The sequence below is a fragment of the Uloborus diversus genome, unplaced genomic scaffold, assembly GCF_026930045.1.
Source record: "Uloborus diversus isolate 005 unplaced genomic scaffold, Udiv.v.3.1 scaffold_12, whole genome shotgun sequence".
NCBI classification, from domain to species: Eukaryota; Metazoa; Arthropoda; class Arachnida; order Araneae; family Uloboridae; genus Uloborus; species Uloborus diversus.
Genome location: NW_026557876.1, coordinates 9,901,158 through 9,926,743, shown reverse-complemented (window position 1 = coordinate 9,926,743; position 25,586 = coordinate 9,901,158). Strand labels below are relative to the sequence as shown.

At 34.4% G+C, this 25,586-nt stretch overlaps 1 protein-coding gene across 1 annotated transcript in view; it reads right to left on the bottom strand.

The window, feature by feature from the left end:
- Positions 1-24,272, bottom strand: part of LOC129232460 (A disintegrin and metalloproteinase with thrombospondin motifs 16-like) — a 135,119-nt gene extending 110,847 nt beyond the window's left edge. Inside the window, exons 1-2 of the mRNA XM_054866605.1 lie at positions 24,243-24,272; positions 16,768-16,843 (exon numbers count right to left, since the gene is read on the bottom strand). Of these exons, the coding sequence (XP_054722580.1) occupies positions 16,768-16,843; positions 24,243-24,272 (106 nt within the window). The remainder of the gene's footprint in view (positions 1-16,767; positions 16,844-24,242) is intronic.
- Positions 24,273-25,586: the final 1,314 nt, after the last annotated feature.

Below are 25,586 nucleotides of genomic sequence, written 5' to 3'. Positions count from 1 at the left end.
AACTTTTGGCAGGTATTCCAAATCAAGAGTCCAATTTTCGTTTTTTTTTTCTCAGTCCACCCTTCTGGACACGAGTAGATATCAATATATACTTATAATATTAGTTAAAATTTTTCATCCTTTTATGAGAACAAAATCAGTTTTGATAAACCATAAAATTGTTACAATATGTGTACCAAATTTTGAAATTGACCAGCATTATTAGGATCCTTAGAGTTTTTTTATTCTTTGATTGAAATCGACTATGTATATGTTTATGTTTTGTAGTTAAAATATTGTTAGACAACTTTGAGCTATAATGATATGTATTTTAATTAGTGTAAGAACCGTGGATTCTTCCTGCGACTCCTATTAGGATTTGGACTCCTATTTAGATTATTTCCTCCTGCGACTCCTATTAGTCATATTGTGATGTTATATAGCCTATAGCTTTCCTCAATAAATGGACTTTCAACACAAAAAGAATTTTCATTTCGAACCAGTAGTTTATGAGATTAGAGCGTTCAAATGAACAAACTCTTCAGCTTTATATTATTGGCGTAGATAATATTACTAAGGGACCATAGGCGGCTGGTGCAACAAAAAGGTGGGGAGCAAAAGGAGTGTGGGAGTTAGGGGGCGTGGGCCCAGAAGCGGATTTTTCATTTTGTAAAATTGGGCTGTATAACTAGCTTTTAAAATTATTGATTTAACGACTTCTTAAAATGTGGAATATGGCATCAAAAATCAATCAAATGGCATCAATCAAATTTTTAGGACTCCTATTAGGATTATCTAAATGGAGTTGCAGTAAATCTATGGTTCATTAGAAAAACTAATTTTCTGCAACTTTTCATTTGTAGTAACTTTTAACACGAGTTTAAGGTATATTAGCGTCGATTGTGGATAAACTATATGTTTAGAAGAGCTAGATCGAATGATAGGAGATCGTGTCTTGAGGAAAGATACAACAGTCCTTAAAAATAAATTCAACATCATCGATGTGCAGCAGTTTCAGCGTCTATATCATAGGGGAAATTTATTGTAGATTTCATGTGTAAACGTCCTTGAAAATATTCATTAATCAGAGTTTTTTTTTATTTTCTAATCATTCCCTTTCCCAACAACTACCTCAACACTAGACCTTTTCGGATAACTACTATACTGGATATGAGTAGATCTCAATTATTTTTTTTAAATATCAAATACAAAACATTTATCATTTTATGAAAACAAAATCATTCTTGAGACACCATAAAAGTGTTGCAATATGTGCACCAAATTTTGAAATTATCCTGTATTATTTTATAAATAGATCTTACGAGTTATTTACATTTTGATTGGAGTCGGCTATAAGTTTAAGAACACAGTTAAAATAACGTTAGACAGGTGGCGCTCTAATGCTATGTATTTTTATTTGTTTTAAAGACTTTCGGTAGTGAAATGGAGTTGCACCAAATCCGTGGTTCATTAGAAAACCGAATTTTCTGGAACTTTTGGTTTGTAGTAATACTCTTAATACGAGTTTAAGGTATTTTAACTTCGTTTCGGTTGTGATTTAAATTGTATGTTTGGAAGAACAAGATCAAAAGTATAGGAGATTGCATCTTGGGAAAATATGCAGCAGGCATTTTAGATAAATTCAATTATCATTGATTTGCAACGTTTGAGTGTCTAGATCATAGAGAAATTGTAGATTCATGTGTAAACGTCCTTGAAAATATTCATTAATCAGAGTTTTTATTTTCTAATCATTCCCTTTCCCAACAACTACCCAAACACGAGACCTTCTCAGTGCCGAAACGACCCTGGTGGGAACATTTCCGACACTTTTTCAGAAAACTTTTTTCCGAATGTTCGAACCATTGGTGAAGGGAGGCCGGCGTCAATGATCTTCCGCAGGATGTGTGCAACTCAACCCCTAACACGCGAGTGAAAGTTTGAATAATTGACGAATTGTGTCATTGTAGCAGTGCGGTTGATATCGCAACCCTTTATTTCCAGAAAGGCAGTGAAACTGGAAATAGATTTTTGGTTTTTTATTAGCTGCGTTGCCTGGCGTTGTACGGTCCATGGGCACCGGATGAAAAATTTTAATTGGGGGATAGGGTGGTTCAAAAATACATGTTAAAAAAAAGGTTTCTCCTAGATAACAGGACACCCCTCAATACTTTTAGACTTGTAAATAGTAATTATACTGGAAGAGTTTTAACTTCCTTTTTCAACTGAAAGAGGGTGCTCAACCCCTTCCCCCAAACTTCATTCAAAAATACATGTAAAAAAAAACTCCTAGACAACAGGACACCCCTCAATATTTTTTGACTTCTGGACAGTAATATACTGGAAGAATTTTAGCTTCCTATTTCAACTGAAAGAGGGTGCTCAAGCCCTTCCCCCACACTTCATCAATATGGGGGGGGGGAGGATTAACAAAATACATCGAACTGAAAAAACAATGCTGCATATTATCATGTACACTAGTAATATGCTTATACATTGCAATAAAATAATTATATACAAAAAAAAACAGCTGGGGAAAATGAATGTTTCTAAATTTGTGACATTCTCTATGCTACGGCTAATGTAAAATGGAGGGGTCATTGAGCACCCTCTTAGAATTTGAGTAAGAAGCTAAAACTTTTACATCATAATGCTATTAGTAAATCTAGAAAAAAAAAAAAAAATAGGCGGTGTCTTGGACTCTAGCAGAGAAAAAGTTCTTTTGAACCACCCTATTGGGGGGGGGGGGAAGGCTCAGATATTTTCCCCATGGAAACGGTTTCCCCATGGTACAGTTTAGAGTGATTAAAATTTTACCTTTTTAATAAGTTCTTCAGTAATGGCTGGAGAAAAAATGTTTTTACATTTTTGCAAAGAAAAAAAGTACTAAAAGCAAGGAAGTTCTAATTTCCATGTCCAGGGCTTGAGCCCTCACTTGCCCCTCCGGTAGATTTCGGAAAAATAACCAAAAAGTAAGCATTTTAAATCCCCCGATTACAGCAGAAGACTTTAAAACAAATCCCAGATTTTTTTTTGCTCATATTCGAGACCAAAAATTGCCAACAAATCTTTCGTCTCAATGACTTTTTTCACGCTAAAAATTTTAATAAAAGCATTGTTGCGGAAAGAGTAGATGCGGCACTGAAAAATAATTTTAATGGAGGAAAGCTTTCGAAAAATGGGCATTTTATGTCGAAATCTAAGCGTCATAACTAATAATTTTCAACTGATGTCTCTGCTAATTATTATCGGAGGATTATGTTAAATAGCCAAACACAAAGACGGGAAGATGACGAATCCATCGATACCTAGTTCGTTGGTCAGTTCACTGTCGTTCGGGAGGAGAAGCTTGGACTTAGATACATAGGTACATACATAGATACATACGCTCAGTTTTTAATTATATAAGATTATTATTACTGTTTTTAATTTATTCAAAGTTTTTTCAACAAAAATGTTTTCAAAAGCAAACCAGTGTTATTATTGGATTAAATGGGGGATCATTAAAATTGCGTCTTGTTATTATTTTGAATCCTTTGTGCAATTAGTCAAGCGCATGACGAGCAAAGTAATGTAGTTCATTTTATGTACCAACTTACTCAGTAATTTAATAAATCACTTACGTATTCACTAATCAGCTAATTCATTTACCCTCACTCATTTGATAATTCACTTTATACATTCCTTCCCTTATTTTCTAACTCATTACACTAATTTATGCAATCATTTATTTTTTCTAATGTGGCATTTTATTGTTTTACTCATTTATTGTTTTATTATATACTAGTGGTACCCGCACGGCTTTGCCCGTAATCGAAAAATTACAAGGTCTTTTGGTTCGCCTGTATATTTACAAATAATGTATGGTGAATTTTCTCGCCAATTGGCTTGTACCCATGTTACGTTCCACGTTATGATAATTTCGTATCTTGCCAATTGGTTTATGCCGAAGTTGCGGTTCCACGTTATGATAATTTCGTAATTTACTCGTCCATCTTACGATATTTTTTTTTCTTAAAATTGGAATAGAAAAATAACCACATCGAATTTTCGAAAAATGGCTTCGAGGTGCACACCCCCATGCTACAAACTAACTTTGCGCCAAATTTCATGAAAATCGGCCGAACGATCTAGGCGCTATGCGCGTCACAGACATCCTCCGGACAGACTTTCAGATTTATTATTAGTTAAGATTCATTTATTCTTTTATATATTTTTCATTAATTTGATCAAAATATATTTTAAATAATCAAATAGAAATTAATGTTAAATTTGAAAAATATTTTATTTATCATTTTTACCCATGAAAACAAAACATAGATGAAATACAAAAGTATGAATTTGCGAGAAAAAAAATGTTTCAATGCAAATTTTATTCCTAAATGCATTGTTTCTTCATTTATTTTTTCCTGCATTGCGGTTTTTAAACCAAATGTTTAACTAGTTCCTTCTGAAAAAGGTAAGTAGTCTTATTTTACTTTGCCCCACATTCCCCTACCTTTTTATGAACAGTGTTTTTCTATTGACTTTTTTTTTTTTTTTTTTTTTTGATCATTCCGGTGAATTTTAAACAAACAAAATCGTTAAACTTTCTCCGTATCTTTGCAACATATATATATATATATATATATATATATATATATATATATATATATATATATATATATATATATATATTGCAACGTAATTGTGTGACTAAAATTTTCTTTAAATGTCATGTTTGATAAATTTTAGAACATTAAGTGAGTAAAAAGAACTTTTAGGCAGAAAATTTTTAAAAAATAATAGTTTAAAAAATTTAAAAAACACGCTTTAGTAGCAAAATAAACTAAAAAGTTAAAAATAATCTTTGGATAACAAGTATATAAAGTAATTGACCAAACACTTCATTTTACTGTAATAGAAAAAAAGCGCTTTTTTTTCCATTACAGTAAAATTAAGCGTTTGGTCAATTACTTTATATACTTGTAATCTAAAGATTATTTTTAACTTTTTAGTTCATTTTGCTACTAAAGCGTGTTTTTTTTTTTTTTTTTTTTAGTTTTTTAAACTATCCTTTAATTTTTTACTTTTAGTACAAAATATTTTAACCGCTTTTTATAAATAATAATTTATATTATTTATAAAATATTATTATTTATTTTAATATTTTTTACTTTATTTTTTTATTTTGCTACAAAATTTTTATTTTTTACTTTAGCTACAAAAGCGTGTTTCCTTAGTTTTTTTTAAACTATTATTTTGTTCATTTCTTTTCCGCATCCTTGTGTGAGTCCCCATTCGTCGTCTGTTAAACGTAAGCATTTCTTATCCACAGATGAATTTGCAGCTTTTATTTTTACTACTGCCTTTTTCAGAATAAACTAATAACTTATCGTTAATAAATTAATTTGATTATAGAATATTGCATTGTCGTCGGGTCTGAGGTTGCATTCCAAATTTTAAATGAATCAGATCACAAAAAGTGGGCGAAAATTGAGTTGCAAGATTATAAATTCAATTTCGGTGCAGACGGGATTAGAACGCACGCCCAATGATTCCCGCAAGGTGGACGTCAGCGAAGACCCGCGCCTTAGACCGCTCATCCACGAACGCTCACAAAGTGGTGGAATGTACTAACAGCAATAAGCCACTAGCTCTTAGTCCAAAGGAGAGTTACTCACAAACATACAAGTGAAGCTAACAAAAGCGTGGCAAAAATGAAGGTTAATCTCTAAGAATAAATACCGTTTAACTTAATACAGTTTTAATAATAGCTTTCCTTAAATAACATGCTTCATAATTGCTGTAGTTTTACCCACTTATAAAATTGAAGCGGCCCTTTTCTATTGCCCTAATGAATAAATCAAAAAAGAAATCACTTTTTGCATCATTAACCAACAACGGCGCTCAATGAAGCATAGCTAATAATTTATGAATAGAAATTCTTTGCTGCGTGTTTATATTTTTTGACGAGATCGCCGAATTTGTTTAACCTTGATTTTTACAATAAATCATCAAAATAGGAAAAGTGGAAGGTATATTATAATGGATTCTTCGCTTTTTTATCTTCAAGATGAAACTAATATTTAAAGAATTTTTGATAATGTTTGTGAAAATGGTGAAAAAAATAAATAAATAAATAAAAATAATTTGAATTTTTGGCATCTTGAATTCAAATTGCGTATTTCGCAATCACGAGCGTGTGTGTGTATGAATGCGCGTGTGTGTTTGTGTAGGCGCATGTGTGTGTATAGGTTTGCATGTGTGTGCGTGTTGTGTATGCAGTGCTGTGTGTGTAAGCGCGCGTGTGTGTAGGCGTTCGTGTGTGTGTGTGAGTAGGCATATGTGTTTGTGTCTGTGTGCAGGCATGATTTTTTGTATGTGTGTGTGTGTAGGAGTGTGTGTTTGTGTCTGTGCGCAGGCATGAGTGTGTATGTGTTTGTATGCGCGTGTGTGTAGGATATGGACGCAACCTGGAGACGGTTTTCGCAAGCGGAGCAGAATTGTGAGGATTCGGTCGACGGTGATGCTGCACAGGGTGCTGGTGGGAAAATAAAATGATAGCACTCAAAACAGTCAAATGAGAACAATAAGCAATCGTGATTGCTCAAAAATAGTTTTTTGAACCATTAGACAGCATAACAGTTTAATGATTCAGTTCTGAATAATGGGGTCGTTTCCAAAATTTTAAAAGTATTTTTTCTGAAAGAGCATGCTAAAACAATGGGATCTGACCATTTTTTAAATAATTTGCTTAAGTTTAATATTTTTAAAAAATTACTTAAATCGGTGCGCTTTTATTGTTTACGCTTCTGTCGATGACATCACAAATGATGAAATATCATTCAATGTTGCCATTTTCACAGTGTGAAATATTTAATTCGCATCTTTACTCACGGTGTATTGGCAACGATGTGGTTGATAGCAAGCGTAGAGCGCAAAGTATTTGATTCGCTTCTTGATTATCATAACGTGGAACGCAGTAGAAAGATGAACCAAATTGCATCATATGTGACGTCATCAAGACCACGCCTTGTTTGAAAAATCGGACATTAAAAAAATGAATTAAAAAATAACTATTGGGAAAGTTAAAATACTTTCTGTGTCCATGTTTTTTTTCCCCGCTCATTTTATCAATTTTTGAACCACCCTATTCCCCAATCATCTCTGCTACTAAATACAACATCAACTTGATGAATAAATTAATCCACGTTTGGCTGAATTCCACGGACTGCACGGATATTATCATATTTGATTCTTTTCCACTTGTTACCGCGATAGGCGTTTACAAAAACTGACCGAATCCCGTCAAAAAAAAAGGACACATTTATTTTGATTTCTAGGGTGGCAACAAGTTTTCCACGCACATCCGTTCCATAACACAAAAGCCCTCATTATGAGCGGCGGATGCAAATCTTTTGTACCCTTTGGAGAGAACGACACGAATGCCCATTGCGGGGTTATGAAGCTGGTGCGACTTTTTGCGTTTGCCGCTCTTTTTCTGTATCTCTTCGATAGAGATGGAATCGTTCGAACTGTCAGACGAAGTTTTCTCTCGTGGTGTTCAAAAAGGGAAAATGTCGACACAGCAAGACAACTGCTTCTTGTCAATTTAAGGTGCTTTTAACCCCTTCAGTTGGAATTATGAAATATTGGACCAAAAATGTTGATATTTGGTACACAGTGTACTATGGTAAAGGGTATCTTATAGAGAAAATTTTGAGTTTGTAGGAGAAAAATTAAAGGAGTTATGGCACGTCCAATATTCCGGACTTATAGTTTTGAAATCAATATTTCATATACAAAAACGATCAAATACCGAACAAACTTCATTATAAAATGTTCTACAAACAATTATAAAACATCATATTAGCGTTTGAAACGATTAATTAAAAATTATATATATTTTTTTTAAATCAGGAAAAAAACCTCGCTTTTCAGATGAAAATCCATGGTTGGAAAAATGAGCCACTCTCTATCTCTCAATCCTTATATGTCAGTGCTGTCAATCCCAAAACGAAAAATTATTTCACAGATTATAATAAGTAGAATGTAAAGAGTCCACAACAAAAAATGATCTAATTAAATCAAATATTAAATGATGAGCAGCTGTTTAAAGTGTATGTCCAGTATACCGACACCAGGTCTGAAGGGGTTAAAAAGATTTTTCTTTCAAAAAGTTTTTCAATGCGTAATTTAAATAAATCACTTGCTGCGACGCCCGGCTTTGCACAGTCTACTTCGAAAATAAAGTTATGTCAAGTGACGCGTGTTCAACAATCAGGCTTGAACCGAAAAAAAAAAAAAAATCAGTAAAATTTTGCGGCAGATTGCGGAAAAATAACCAAAAAGGAAACATTTTAAATCCCCCGATTACAGGAAAAGCCTCAAAGCAAAAGCCAGGATTCTACTTATTCATATTCGAGAAAAAAATGGCAACAGATCATTCTTCTCAACGATTTTCTTCACACTACAAATTTTAATAAAAGTATTGTTACGGAAAGTTGAGATGAAGCACTGAATAATAATTTGAATGGAGGAAAGCCTTCGAAAAATAGGGATTTTAAGTCGAAATCCAAGTGTCATAATGAATAGTTTTTAATTGATATCTCCGCTAATTTTTATCTGAGGATTATGTTAAATAACCAAACATGAAGACGGGAAGATTACGAACTCATCGATACCTGGTTCGATGGTTAATTCAATGTCGTTCGGGAGAAGAAGATTGAACATACATAGATACATAGATATACGCTCAGTTTTTAAGTATATAAGAATATTACGGAAAGTTGAGATGAAGCACTTAATAACAATTTGAATGGAGAAGTCTTCGAAAAATAGGGATTTTATGTCGAAATCTAAGTATCTTAATTAATAGTTTAATCGTTTTTAATTGATATCTCCGCTAAGTATTATCGGAGGATTAAGTCAAATAGCGTTCGAGAGAAGTATTTCGGACGTAGGTAGATAGATAGGTACATACGCTCAGATTTTAATTATGTAAATTAGGAGGCGGTGTAACCTCTAGCTAATGGCGGCAAAAAGAGGTAAAACTAAGACTGACCGGACACTTATATAGGATATGACTTGTCCAATGAGATATTTGCCTAGTCCGCGCAAAATTAGTCTTTTACCTCTTTGACTAATTTCTTACTCTAGAACTACAAGCCCATTTTTTTATCTGTAAACTACAGACCGGGGTGCGTATTTACCCTCTTGGGTTTTTGCTCGTAAAATCGCTCTGAAAACTGTAATTTGACTCATAAGTACATGATTTGTTTTTTGCTTGCCGAAGAGAATGATGAAGATAAAATTCCATTTTATCGAGCTTTAGTTGATCAAAATTCCATTTGAATAGTTAAAAGTGCTGAAAACCCAGTTTACTTTGGGTAAATATCTACCCTGGTTTGTAGTTCTAGGGCTAAATAGCCGCAAGGGGGCGCATTCAAGTTATAGAAATGCGAATCATTTAATCTTAGAGATTTGTTAATTAAAATAATTTGTCTCACTGAAGCAGAGCTGATTTTCTTCTACGTTTTCACTTTTTTACATATTGCATGTTCGCAATTTAAAGAAATTAGGAGGAGCTAAAGTTACTGGCTAAGGGCAGCTGAAAGAGGTACGACAAAGACCGTTAGTTATTTTCGTTCCAAACGCAACATAAATGAATTAAGATCGGCAGCTTTTAGTTTTCTGTTACAAATTTCGGGAAGTCTTTCTAAAACTTTTTTTTTTTTGTAATTAGTTATTTTTTTATTGAAAAGGATTTAAATTAAAATAATTTAACTGTTAAGAAAAAGTCGTCTGCTTTTATTTTCTTAGTTTTTATGGAACTACATTCAGAAAATTATTCAAATATTGCTATTGCAACCTTTTTTCTGTAATGTTTAATTTAGGAAAAATGTCTTATTTTGCGTTTTAAACAATTAAAGGAAACTTCCCTGCTCTTTAAAAATATTTCTAGGTCTTTTACTGGTTTCTGTTAAGCTACATGCCAAGTTTTCAAATCTGCCAAAAATATGAAGAGATCTTTGAAAAAAAGATAAATAAATAAATAACGCATAGTAGACATTATCTGTAAATATACAGGCAAATCAAACTACCTTTTAATATTCTGCTTCGGGCAAAGCCGTGCGGATACCGCTAGAGAGAAATAGAAGAGCACCTTCGAGCCAAAAATAATGAAGAAAAAAAACGATAATGAAGATTAAAGTTACAAATTATTGCACACAAGTACAAAAATGTGTAGTTTTACAAGAGCAGTATAAGTGCAATAATTTGTAACAAAAGAGTACCTTCACACCAAAAATAAATGAAAAAGAAATACGTTAATTCAGGTTGAAAGTTACAAATTATAGAACATAAGTGCAATAATTTTTAACGAGTGCCGGCCTAAAAGTGCAATAATTTGCAGTCAAAATGAGTTATCCGAAACCACTTTTTCTATGCAATAGACGTGAACTTGTGAATGAAGGAACATCCAAGAAAAGCTTAGAAGAAAGCTTGTAACCTTAAAAGCAGGTATATCCAATATTTGCATTTTTGTGCTTCTTACTTCTTTAAGTTATTTCAGGTAATGATCTGCACTATAAAATTCCAGTAGTTAACATTAACTGTTCAAAGATTACAAATTATTTCACACAAGTGCAATAATTTGTAGTTGTACAAGAGCAATACAAGTACAATAATTTGTGACACGTACAAGCATACAAGTGCAAAAATTTGTAATTAAAGGGGGTTGCCAGAAACCACCTTTTCAATGCAAGGGACGTGAGCTTATGAATGAAAAGATAATCCAAGAAAAACTTAGATAAACGGGTCCTTATCCCTAAAACACGTGTATGCAATATTTGCATTTTTTGTGCTTCATTAAGTTTTTTTAAAGTTATTTCAGGTCATAATCTGCGCAATAAAATTCCATTCGTTCAATTAACAGTTCAAGAAGTACAAATTATTGCACACAAATGCAATAATTTGTACTTGTACAAGAGCAATACAAGTACAATAATGTGTAACACGTGCAAGCATACAATAATTTGTAATTAAAGGGGACTAGAAGAAACCAATTGTTCAATGCAAAAGCCTTGAACGTATGAATGAAAGAACATCCAAGAAAAGGTGTGAGGAAAGAACCCTTGTAACACTCTCCACACATGTCCTCACTAGATGGCGCCGACGCTTAACGGGCCTTGACAACTTAGGACTTTTCTGTGTTAAACCGATACAACTATGATCTGATATGCATCCAATGTCAACGTTTCAAAGTTTGTTTATTTTTGATTGGCCGTCACCTATTTTGACCGCTAGAGGCGCTGAACAGAACTCCTGCATCCGCCAATCAATAGCAACGTAACGGAAACAGGGGTTCCCTGTAGCGCCCTCTTTGTTGCCATGAGTTTCGGCGATTGTCACGGCCCATCACTGTAAAAAAATCTCGGAAAACTCTCTGAATATGCAAAAAAGTTTTCCGTAATACACAGATTCGTACGCCCTCCGCAGTTTTCTGCTATAATCAAAAACATTTCCCGTTTAGCAAGAAAGTAAGAGTCGACGCATGCGCAGGTGACACGGCAATTTTATAGTCCAGCAGCAAATCTAAACTGAAACTTTCGAAAGCACGCAATGAAAACAACTGCTGACTCATGTATGCGAAGTAACACTCATCAAGGGGATCAGTAGAAGTTTTGTTCCTCGCATGAATTCACTGAAGATAATGTTAAAGTCTTATATTTTCTTGCTTATGTATCGTCATGAGATTGAATTTGAAGCTATGTCACTTATTTTTAAGTACGAAGTGCAAATTCTCGACGCATGCTCGCGGAAGGAATACAAACTGAAATTAAAAACCAAATAATTGCCGAGAGAACGCCATGTAACTTCATTGCGTCGCATAACTTGTGTAGGTAATTTTTCTTGGATACTTTTCTTCTTTCTACCAAATGGGTAATTTTTGTTGGCAGAATTTTATTCTGTCATAAAAATCACCTTTTTGGTGACCAAAGCCTGCAAAAGACCTCCACCGACGAATAGGTAAGTCGCTTTGCAACTCTATTACTTTAAAGAGATTTAGTTCATATAAATCTCGTTAAAAAAAACTATTTTCTTCAGTATAATTTTTTCGTTGTGAACTATTGCAATTTGAAAATATTTTACATTACATAGAACACATATTTAAAGTGCAAGTGTGTCTAGTTTTATTCTGTAAAATTTATGAATTGAAGATTATAAAAAAATTTAAATAAGTGTTATTGTGTACTTTGTTTTTATGTGTCAATCTCAGTTAATATTTGGCTGAACATTTATGTATCAAGCATTATGAATTAAATGTTATAATATGCAAATTGTCAGGTTTGATAGTTCGTCTTTAAGGTTGCATGTTTTCATTCTCTTGTAAACAGTGTAGCTAGATTGTATGAAGTAAAAAAAAAACTATCTCTTGTAATTAGGAACATAGTGCTTCAGTATTATCTAAATGACGATATCTCTTTAAATATTTGCATTAGCGAAACGCTTTAAATTAGTTAAATGTGTATTAATTTATTTAACAAATAAATACATATATGTATTTAAAAGTGTCTTCATTTTTTTCGTTTTACGAGCCTCAATTTTACCAAAAGCAAAAAAAAAAAAAAGACTTAATAAAATAATTTTGTATTTTTACACCATATTAAAGTATTTGACTTATAATTTATATGATACTTTGATTTATAATGTATATGATACTTTGATTTATAATGTATATGATGTTGCTTTTTCAAGGGGGGGGGGCGCTTCATAGCATTTTATGGGTGCACCATCACTCTTATGGTGGGGGGGGGGGGGGAGTATTCTCGTATATATGAAATGGAATAATCATGTAATAGAGTTCAATGTTTCAATAAATAAATAATGCATTTTGCGCACACTGTAAAAATAAAATCAGTAACCTATTTTGAGTAAGTATTTATATTTGTGATGAGCTGGAAAAGGGCAAGAACAGAAGAATCAACCCGAATGGTTCCAGCAGAGGGACTTGGTGTCATATTTAAATTCATCAATTTCTCTGTTGGTACTTTTCGGTACACTTAGTTCGTCAGAGAAATTGACTTGAGGTGAACGAATTCCGGAACGCGAAGGGTAGGTAAGTCCTGTCAAATTTTATCCAAAGATAAAAGCTATCAAGTTTGATACAAGATATGTTTTTAAATTCTGCATTAAATATACAATATGTTGATAGTTTTAACTTGAAAATATTGAGAGAAAAATTGAAGTTTAAGATTGTTTAACATACAATCCCCACTTTTCAGAAGGTACCCCCACTCCAATTCCCCGACGATTTTGTGATTAGGAATGAAACTAGTAGATTATTTCATAATTTTTCAAAAATTTATAACTGTGCATATGTTATGCTGTTAACCATGCTATTGGTCATTAGAAATTCCAAAAAAAAAAAAAAAAAAAATCCACGAATGATTCTAAAATTGCTTGTATTATTGCTCTTAGATATGAAAGAATTGAAACTGATATGGTATGCAATACTATAATAAAGAATTATATTTTAGAAAAAATCACGGAAAAAGGATTCCGAAATTCTCGGAAACGTTTTTGAAAATTGTTTGGAGAATTCCGAAATACTCGGAAACGTTTTCGAAACTTTCATGAACCACAGCTGCACAGAATACTCAGAAACATTTCTGGAAATTACGGAAAGAGGATTCCGAAATACTCAGAAACGTTTCTGAAAATTACGGAAAGAGGATTCCGAAATACTCAGACACGTTTCTGGACATTACAGAAAGAGGATTCCGAAATACTCAGACACGTTTCCGGACATTACAGAAAGAGAATTCCGAAATACTCAGAAACGTTTTCGAAAATTTCATGAACCGCAGCTGCACGATATACTTAGAAACGTTTCCGAATTTTTTTTACAGTGCACGGCCTACAGGGTCCATTATGAAAGTAATGAGCATAATGTTATTGTGACGCGACGATAGATGGCAGCACGGTAAAACCGGCTGGGAAATGTGGTGCGGGATATGCCCTTTCAATGCATCCAGTCGTCAGTTGCTTTCGAGCAGTGTGAGCGGAGATAAGTGCCTCCGCTTGAAGTATGTTTTCAACTTTTGTAACATAACGCAATGGAGCGTTCGCTTGAACAATGATACGCCATAAAGTTTTGCGTGAGGTTTGGAAAAAATGCAACCGAAACATTCCAGATGCTGCAAGAAGCCTTCAAGGACGATTGCATTTCAAGATCACAGTCTGGGAAGTGGCACAAGGCATTCAAAGAGAGCCAGGGAGGAGGTCGCCGGCGAACCCCGTTATGGATGTCCCCCCTCCCCGGTGATCCCTCACCACCTTACAGTCCCTACTTAGCTTCATGTGACTTCTTTTTGTTTCCGCGACTCGAGAGAGAGAGAGAAGAAAGGAAAACATTGGGGAACCTTGGGAAACATCCAACACCATGTTACAACGTTCCTGAGAGGCATTAACTTGGAAGAGTTTCAGGGTGCCTTTCAGGCGTAGCAAACACGTCTCCGCAAGTGTATTGATGCAGGAGGAATGTATTTTGAAGAATATTGGAACATTTGTACAAATTACGGTCAATAAATATATTTTGCCAGTAAATGCTCATTACTTTCATAATGGACCCTGTATAAGCATAAGCGAAATTTAGTGGGGCCATCCACTGTCATAATTTGCACTATAATATTTCAGTCGTTGACATTAACAAGCGATTGTTCGCAACCACTGTGCTCATTACGTTAAAGCATTTGGAAGATTTTACTAGGTGTTGTTTAAGTTCCTTTAAGTGCGGGTACTTGAATAAGAGAAAAAATTAAATTCGTGACATAATCTTATGGTGAATTTTAGCTGAGTATGAAAGGGAATTTAAGTTGGGAAAAGTACTTAACATTGGTGACCCGGACGTGATCCAAAAAGTACTCCGTGATCCAAAAAGTACTCCGGTTAAAAATTAATTTTAATGATAAAATAAAATGGGATGTGATTGTTTGATGCGGAACCTGCATCATTACCATTACAGTATCCAATATCTGGTAAGTTTGGTCGCGAAAAACTGATAATTTTGACTAAAAATAATTTTTCTCAAGCATTTGATCCTAATATCCATCGAATTCGCTTACTGGCGGTTTCATGAAGCGATGTTGATTGTATATACAGAGGGTTGGGAAATTATTATACCCAAACAAACTTTTCTGTATTTTTATTGTTGTTAAATAGTTTTATTATTTGAACACATTTTAAAGCTCATTTAAAACATGAATTAAACATATTAATCGACACTATAAATAGGCAAAAAAATAATTATTTAATGTTTAGTACTCCTCCTTTTGCTGCTATCGTAGCTTGGATGCGGCGTAGCATGCTTTCAATGCATGATGTGGCTACTTGATTTACCTGTATATAGGTAGTTATCAAAATAATGGAAACACCTGAGAATAAAAGTGACATTTTTGAATGCGTTTTGTAAGTAGTAAAGAATAAAATTAGAAATCTGTTTTTTTTTTTTTTTTTTTTTTTGAGCAATCACATTGCTTTTTGTTCTCATTTGACTGTTTTGATGTCCTATGGTTTTATTTTCCCCCGCCTTCCTCTGCAGCACCACCGTCAACCGGTCTCACGATGCTGCTCCTCTAGCGAAACCCCTCTCCAGGTTGCATCCATATCCTACACACACGTGCATGCATACACACACACACATACACTCATGCCTGCACACAGACACCGACACAAACACACACACACATACACACTCATGCCTGGACGCAAACACACACGCCTACACACACACACACACGTGATTGCGAAAAGCGGAATTTGAATACAAGATGTAAAAATTCAATTTTTGTTTTTTTACTTTATATATATATATATATATATATATATATATATATATATATATAATGTACATATTCTGATACTATTTGGTGGTTTAACGGAAGTTCTGGAAGTCTTGGATTTTTTTTCAAGCATGTGAAATGTCGGACCTCTCAAATTTTTAAAGAGACCAAATTGTTGGAGCGCGTCTAGCTGGAGCAAGTGTAACTAAAACATTTCAACTTTTTGGCACATCTAAAAGTACAGTATCTAGAGTCATGACAGCTTACACACAGCGCGGTAAGACAAGTTCCGGCAAAGCAAAATAGTGGACAGAAAGAGAAGCTTAGTGAAATAAACCGACGGGTATCGAAGTGGGTTGTAATGTCTAAAAAGCGAACAATGGCAGCAAAAGTGTCCACAGAACTCAATCGCCATGTAGAGTCACCAGTGTGGGTGATTAAAGTTAGAAGAGCACCTTTATAAACAGAACATTTACGGCAGAGTAGCGATTCCCAAATTTTTTCCCCAAGTGTTTCCATTATTTTGCTAACTACCTGTATAAAATCATTAATTTTACCGAAAATCACACTCACAAGAAGAAGATTACAACTTGAAATTTTAGTGAACTATCTCATTAAAAATATTTTTAAAAAAAAGCAAAGTGTTGCCAGAATATAAACTTTAAACTTTTAAATAAACAGCAAAATGTGTTCAAATAATGAAGCTACGTAACAACAATAAAAAACATTAAAAATGCAGAAAAGATTGTTTGAGTATAATAACTTGGCCACCCTCTGTATTTAGAGACTATGTTTCTATTAAAAAAAATAATATTCTTAAAAGCTTAAGAACTGGGGAAAATGCATTTAGGAGGTTCATGCTCTCATTTTGGACGAAACGCGCAAGCGCAGAACATGCTCAGGAAAAAATTCGTAAGTAATCAATCTTAATAAAATATTAAACTTCTTTTTTGATACTTACCTGAATTATTAGATCCTAAAAGTACTCTCCTTTCAGATTCAGTGAAAAGTTCTTGAATGGGTGGTAATTTGAAGCTCTAGAAAAAGAAAGAAAAGAAAGGTAAAATGAATTGCAGCGAAGGAAACAGTCAAAATTATACTTCAGAGCTTCTGTAAAATACAAGACCTGCTCATTTTAAGAAGTTTTCTAAAAATGTTCTGTTTTCGAACAAGCGATTCACACGCATAGCGTGACAATAAAAACAATCAAAATAGGTAGCAATCGAAAGAGCGTATTGAGATCATATTGAGAGCATATTGAGATCATTTTTCATTATTATTATTATTATTATTTATTCAAAAATATTTTTTTGACTCTCAGATACTTCGAAACCTTGTGACTCGAATATTCCTTTATTTCGACCACACGAATAGTGTAATAATAAAGGCTATTAAAATAGGTAGCAATCGAGAGTGCATATTGAGACGTTTTTTTGACTGAAAAAACTTTTATTGATTCTCGATGACTCGAAGCCTTATGACTCTAATCTTTCTTTTATTTCGACCACACGAATAGTGTAATAATGAAACCAATCAAAATAGATAGCAAATCGAAAAAAAAAAATTGAGACCCTTTTTTGACTCAAAAAAGAAACTTTTTTTTCACTTTCGATAACTCGAAGCCTTTTGACTTGAAAATTCCTTTATTTTAACCACACGAATGGTGTAATAATGAAAAGAATCAAAATAGGTAGCAAACGAGAAAGCATATTAAGACATTTTTTGGCTCAAAAATCTTTCTCGATTCTCGATAACTCGCAGCCTTATGACTCGAATATTCATTTGTTTCGGCCATACGAATAGTGTAACAGTGAAAACAATCAAAGTAAGTAGCAAACGAAAGAGCAAATTGAGACTTTTTTTTACTCTCGGTAACTCCAAGCCTTACGACTCGAATATTCCTTTATTTTGACCATACGAATTTTGCAATGATGAAAACTTTCAAAATAGGTAGCAATCGAAAAAGCATATTGAGACCTTTTTTACTTTTTTTTTTTTTTTTTTTTGACTCAAAAATATTTTTTTGACTCTCAGATACCTCGAAGCCTTGTGACTCGAATATTCCTTTATTTCGACCACACGAATAGTGTTACAATAAAAACTATTAAAATAGGTAGCAATTGAGAGAGCACATAGAGCCTTTTTTTTTAATTAAAAAACTTTTATTGATTCTCGATGACTCGAAGCCTTATGACTCTAATATTCCTTTATTTTAATCACACGAATAGTGTAATAATTAAAAGAATCAAAATAGGTAGCAATCGAGAGAGCATATTAAAACATTTTTTTGACTCAAAAAACTTGTTTTGATTCTCGATAACTCGAAGCCTTATGACTTTAATATTCCTTTATTTTAACTACACGAATAGTGTAATAATAAAAACAATCAAAATAGGTAGCAATCGAGAGAGCATATTAAGATATTTTTTGACTCGAAAATCTTTCCATGATTCTTGATAACTCGCAGCCTTATGAATCGAATATTACTTTATTTCGATCACACGAATAGTGTAACAGTGAAAATAATCAAAATAAGTCGCAATCAAAAGAGCATATGCGAGTCATTTTTTTGACTCTCGGTAACTCGAAGCCTTAAGACTCGAATATTCCTTTATTTTGACCATACAAATATTGTAATAAGGAAAACATTAAAAGTAGGTAGAAATCGAGATAGCATGCTGAGACCTTTTTTTTTTCTGACTCAAAAAACTGTTTTTGGCTCTCAATAACTCGAAGTCTTATGACTCCAATCTTCCTTTTATTTCGACCACATGAATAGTGTAATAATGAAAACAATCAAAATAGATAGCAATCGAAAAAACAAATTGAGACCCCTTTTTGACTCAAAAAACATGTTTTGACTCTTGATAACTCGAAACCTTATGACTCTAATCTTCCTTTTATTTCGACCACACGAATAGTGTAATAATGAAAACAATTAAAATAGATAGCAAATCGAAAAAACAAATCAAAACCCTTTTTTGACTCAAAAAAACTTTTTTTTTTGACTTTCGATAACTCGAAGCCCGATGACTCGAATATTCCTTTATTTTAACCACACGAATGGTGTAATAATGAAAAGAATCAAAATAGGTAGCAATCGAGAGAGCATATTAAGACATTTTTTGACTCAAAAATCTTCCCTCGACTCTCGATAACTCGCAGCCTTATGACTCGAATATCACGATTGCTTATTGTTCTCACTTGACCTTTGAATGATATTCCTATGATTTTATTCCCCCCCCCCACCCGGCCTTCCTATAACAGCACCACCGTCGAACGGCCCCTCCCAATGCTGCTCTTTAGCGAAAAACATCTCCAGATTGCGTCCGTATCCCACACACGCCCGCATACACACACACACACACGCACACACACACATGTCCACATTCATGCCTGCACACCTACACACACACATACACACTACACACACACACACACGTACCTACACACCCATGCCTGGACACAGACACAAACACACACGCATACATACACACAAACATGCGCACACACATACACATACCCACACACACTCATGCCTGCACACAGACACAAACATACACACTCTTGATTGAGAAAAATATAATTTGAATTCAAAATGTCAAAATTCAAATTAATATTATTATTTTTCTTTTACCTTCTTTCTCTCTACATTCCACGTAAAAGTGGAAAAAAAAATAAAGATACGTAAATTCGAGCACTATAGGAGCCTGAATCAGTAAGAGAAATTCAAGGAATCTCGTACAATATAAAAAAGCGTTAGAGAATTAGGGTTAACAATAAATGTTACATAATTTCGAGAAGTTACTGTAAGAATAAGAGTCTAACTAATTTAAAGAAATACAGAGACGTTTAGTATGGGATTGAAAGGGTTAGAATGATTAAGCTAAGTAAAAGCCTAAAATATTTGCCTAAAAGATGGAGGGAGAATACGAACTGACTACGGGGAAATCTGAAACATAGAGGATAAGATAATAAAGCGACATAAAAACCCAAAGGATGTAAAAATACACGGTTTTACAGAAATCTAAGGAACTGTGGAGGGATCAACGAAAATTTCGGTTAAGCACCAGGAATTGCAAAAAAAAAAAATATAAAAAAGAAAAAGAAAAAAAGAAAAGAAAAGAAAAAAAAAGAGACAGTTGAAAAATTTAAGGGGAGTCAGTACCCTCTATACCGTCAATGTTAATTTGCACAGGTTCATGTACCTTTTTCTGAAAATCTATTTAAGATAAATTTATGAAATTTTTTCTGTACCTTAAGTAGACTGTTTTCTCTATACTGAAGAAACATTTTACAGAAAGGAAGCTTAGTTTTATTTTTTAAATTCTAATGCGTAAGTCACTGTATTTTTTTTCAAAAAATGCCATTTTGAAACACGAAATCAGCTTTATAAAAAAATATTTTTTGGAATATGAGAAAGATTTTACTTCAGTACATGCAATTAGATATATGGAATAGGTGGTAAAAATTTCAACGCCTAACACAATTTAGTTTCTGAGAGAAAGGAACATTTAGTTTCGAAAATACCATTTCGAGATATTGCAATTTAAAGGGGAAAATCTTACCTTATCAACATGCGTTTAAATTTTTTTTAAAGCTTATTTTAACTTCTAATATGAGCACGATCAAGAAATTTGTGTCATTAAAAGGTATTGAAATGGAGTTTCAAAATATATAAAAATCAAGAAATCAAATTTTTGAAAGTATTTAGGGTACTGACTCCCCTTAAGGTCAGTAGGGTTTTTCAAAAATACATGTACAAAAAAAGTTTCTCCTAGATAACAGGACACCCATCAATATTTTTAGACTTATGGATAGTAATATACTGGAAGATTTTTAGCTTCCTATTTCAACTGCAAAAGGGTGCTCAACCCTCCCCCCGCCAAACATCATAAGTATGAGGAGGGGGAGTTAAAAAATACATTGAGCTGAAAAAACAATGCTACACATTATCATATACACTAGTAATATGCATATACATTGCAATAAAATAATTATTTCCAAAAAAAAAATTAAAAATTAATTTGAATTTTGACATCTGAAATTCAAATTATGTTTTTCGCAATCACGAGTGTGTGTGTGTGTGTATGTAGGCGTGTGTGTTTGTGTCTGTGTGCAGGTATGAGTGTGTGGGTAGTTGTGTGTATGAGTGTTTGTGTGTGGGGGGGGGGGGGGAATGTGTATGTGTGTAGGCATATGTGTTTGTGTCTGTGTGCAGGCATGAGTGTGTGGGTAGTTGTGTATGTGTATAGGTGCATGTATGTGTTTGTGTATGTGTGTAGGTGTATGTATGTGTTTGTGTATGTGTGTAGGTGTATGTATGTGTTTGTGTATGTGTGTAGGTGTATGTATGTGTTTATGTATGTGTGTAGGTGTATGTATGCGCTTGTGTTTGTGTGTAGGTGTATGTATGCGTGTGTATGTATGCGTGTAAGTGTAGGATATTGACGCAACCTGGAGACGGCTTTCGCTATAGGAGCAGCATCGTGAGGCGGCCGGTCGACGGTGATGGTGCGGAGGGTGGCGGTGCGAAAATAAAATGATAGGACATCAAAACAGTCAAATGAAAGCAATAAGCAATCGTGATTGCTCAAAAAAAAAAGCACCTGAGGAAATTGCATATTACTAAATTTGTGGCATTTTCTATGACACGGCTAATCCTAAATGAAGGGGTCATTGAGCACCCTCTTAAAATTTGAGTAAGAAGCTAAAACTTTTACAGCATACTATTAGTAATTCTAAAAGAAATAGAGGGTGTGCTGGACTCTAGCTGAAAAATAGTTTTTACTTCCTTTTACAAAAAAGGAAGTATTGTATTCGCGAAAAAAATTTCACTCAAAAATCGACCTTATTTTCCATTTTACTCACCCCCAAATGAATGTTGAGGTTTTTTTTTTTTTTTTTTGACTCGACCACACGTGGATAAGTGCCTAAGAACGTATAGACATGCGAAATATCCATTTTGACGATTCCTGAGTTAATTACGACGAGTTTTCTCGCGACGTCTGTATGTATGCATGTCCGTATGTGCGTATGTATGTCGCATAACTCAAGAACGTTATGCCCTAGAAAGTTGAAATTTGATACGTAGACTTCTAGTGGGGTCCCGTTGTGCACCTCTCCTTTTGGTTGCATTCGGGTGTTTCTAAAGGGGTCTTTTGCCCCTTTTTGGGGGGAAATCATTGTTAATTTCGATGTGAACTCAAGTGGTGTTACAATTTGGCGGACACTTGGCGAATTATCGCAGATATTTCGGTCGCCAAGGTTTGTCGCCAACTTGGCGACAAATTTGGCATTTTTTTTTTTTTTTTAAATCTGGTTTCAATTTGGCCATTGTTGGTGATATTTAGAGAGTAAACTATTGAATCACAATGTTAATTACAGAGTTAATTACAATGAATTTTCTCGTGACGTCCGTATGTACGTATGATGTGCGTATGTATCTCGCATAACTCAAAAACGGTATGTCCTAGAAAGTTGAAATTTGGTACATAGACTCCTAGTGGGGTCTAGTTGTACACTTTTCCTTTTCGTTGCATTCGGATGTTCCTAAGGGGGTCTTTTGTCCCTTTTTGGGGAGAAATCGTTGTTAATTTTGATGTAAACTCAAGTTGTGTTATAATTTGTCGGACACTTGGCGATATATCGCCAGTCTTTTGGTCGCCAAGTTTTGTCACCAACTTGGCGACAAATTTGGCGATTTTTTTCAAAAATCTGGTTTTAATTTGGCCGCTGTTGGTGATATTTAGAGAGTAAACTATTGAATCACATTAAAATTGCCAATAATGGGAAAATGACATTAAATTGGAGTAAAAGGAAGTCATGTGATGCACACATCAGCTCGGTTTGAACCACCCTAAAGGTTAATTTACTAGGAAATTTGAAAATGCAGGAAGGAGTAATCGAAGGCAAATAGAAATAGCAAATTTTCAAGCTGATGATCTAGAAGATGTAGACATCTAAGAAACAAAGCTATATTACGGCAGGGGTGATTGTGTGGTTTGGTATTTTACCGAATTTCCGGTATTTTCGGACGTATTTCCGGTATTTTCATGTCTGAAAATACCGGAATTATGTTCTTTTTTCGTTATGCTTTTATCTCCCTACCTCCGCAATTTATTTTAAATTATGTAATAGTCATCAAATATTTATGCAAGAGCCTTAAGATGGACAACTATCCCTTAAGATATACAAATGTCAAGATAATTTGTATAACACCAGCTCAAAAGTAACTTTGTAATCCATTAAAAATTTAATTAAATGTGCACATAATATTTTGACACAGAACTATTTAAAACTATGGCAAAGGTGCGCTTAAGTAATAGGGGCCAAAGATTACCCCCCCCCCCGTTCTCGCTTTGAAACTTTCAGGTATTTTTTGATGAACTCACAATCAGCACTGATTACGAGCTATTTTAGTACAATACTGTGAAACATGCAGTTTATTTTCTTGCACAATTAATGTAATTATTAAAAGTTACACAAAGCTGAAACTTTTTATTTATCTACACAAAGCATGATTTCGGATTTTTATTGTGATAGGTGTTGACTGCGCGTTACATCGAAAACAAAAAAACATCCATTTCAGCTGAAGCGTTATTTCCGGAAAAAAATGTCATCCGAAATAACTTGTTCGAAATCATAAATATTACTCAATCCCCATAATTCATTCCTTGGGTAGTCGAAGGGTCAAGAAAATTTCTTTGAATAGCGTGCGAATGAAAACTTCCATTTTCACAAGGTCACTGTTCTCCGTTCCATCGCTTGACCGCGAATATTATTTTCTTCTGTCAGGTTCTACCTTTCCCCTCGCTGCCATTCCATGTTTCTTGAATGATCAGCCAAGGGTTGCTTCCGTAGAGAGACTTATTTGTTTGACGCTAGGGGGCGTGGCTGGAGCTGTATGGTTACAGTTAACACCTTTTATTTTCTCACAGAACGATGATAAAAAGTTCAGAATGCAGAATGAATGGATAGCGTGTGTTTGTTTTTTTCCTTACAGCATTTTTGGAAGTAGTTTTTTTATCATTAATAAAAGGCAAAGTAATGGTTGCTTTCATTTATCATTAATATGTTTTATTGTGGACATGGGTTTTGTTGCTTAGATCACGCTATTTCTTACTTAGCGTATGTACTGTAGGGTGGTTCAAAAAAACTTTTTTTCAACTAGAGTCCAAGACACCTCCTATTTTTTTTTTACACTTACTAATAGTATTATGCTGTAAAAATTTCAGCTTCTTCTTAAATTTTAAGACGGTGCTCAATGTCCCCTTCATTTAACATAAGCCGTAGCATAGAAAATGCCACAAATTGAGAAACATTTCATTTCCCTAGCTGTTTTTTTAAGCAATCATGATTGCTTATTGCTTTCATTTGACCGTCCTTGAAGTTGTGGTTCCTTTTTCAGCTTGGACCAGGGACACCAGCACCTACGGCCTCCGAGCACTGCCTTCTGGAATCCATTTCTCTTGGTCGATGGCGTCCATGTCCTACACACACACACACCCTCATACACACACACACACACACACACACACACCCTCATACACACACACACACACACACACACACACACATACACACAAGCCTTTACACACATACACGCACGCCTACGTGCATACACACTGGTCTACGCAAACACACAAGCCAACAAATACACGCACGCGCGCCTACACATACACACACGCCTGCACACACACACAACTATACACACGCAACCGCCCAGGAGGAGGGGTAGGCTTGGGGGGACAGGAGCTGTTTCTAGAAACAATAGCCCCAACAATATGGAGGGGTGTCCTGTTGTCTAGGAGAAACTTTTCTTTTTTACATGTATTTTTGAACCACCCTAATGTGTCTTCTAAAATATTACAAGGAGAACTCGGAAAATTGAAACTTGACCGAAATTTGTAGTAAACCGAAATTGGTAGGTAGGAGTTCTCACCTGTGCTACATTTCGCATAAAAATGATAAAAATATAGGAACACTAAAAAGTGATTTCGGTTAAGGCGCTAGTAGGCAAAAAGTAAAACCTGTTGAAACCAGTTAGTTCGCATTTATGATCATAAACCTGTGCCTCAGAGCCAGAACAATGTCAGTCACATTATGATAATTTTACAGGAGAGTGGAAAAAAAAATTTTCTAGCCCATGCAAAGGATGGGACGCGGGCTCTTTTAACCCTCGCAAAAAATTGAAAAGGATATTTTTTCAAGAATTACGCTCACATGGCTCGATGGGGAGAATACACTTCTTCATATAATGCACTAATAAGCAGAAAATCGCAATTTTTGGACTTACGCAGGGGCGTGCACAGAGGGGGAGAAGGAACACCTGTTGGCCCGGGCCCAAGCCTGAAGAGGGCCGAATATTTTTTAAACTAGGAGTGAAATATAGGGGTAAACAACATGGAGGGTGTCATATCTGGCAACATTGAATAGCACTCAACAGTTAAAATGAAGAAGTGAACTGATTGAATCGGCCATGTTGAATCTCACTTGTGTACTTGTTGCGTGTCTTGTTCCAGGTTTCTTGTTCTTGTTAATGTTTTTATTTTAACTACCTTTGAGAATAAATGTAATGTTATAACCAAGTGTCACCTCTCCATACAAACTACGACATTGGCGACGAGAAAATTGGAAAATATTACAATAAGATGCCGAACACTGGTATTGCTCATTTGCAAAGTTTCGTCGAAGGGGACAACTTTGTGGAATACCTCATGAGAGCGGATTTCTTCTTCGAGGCCAACAAAATCACTTCCGACGATGAAAAGCGTGCAG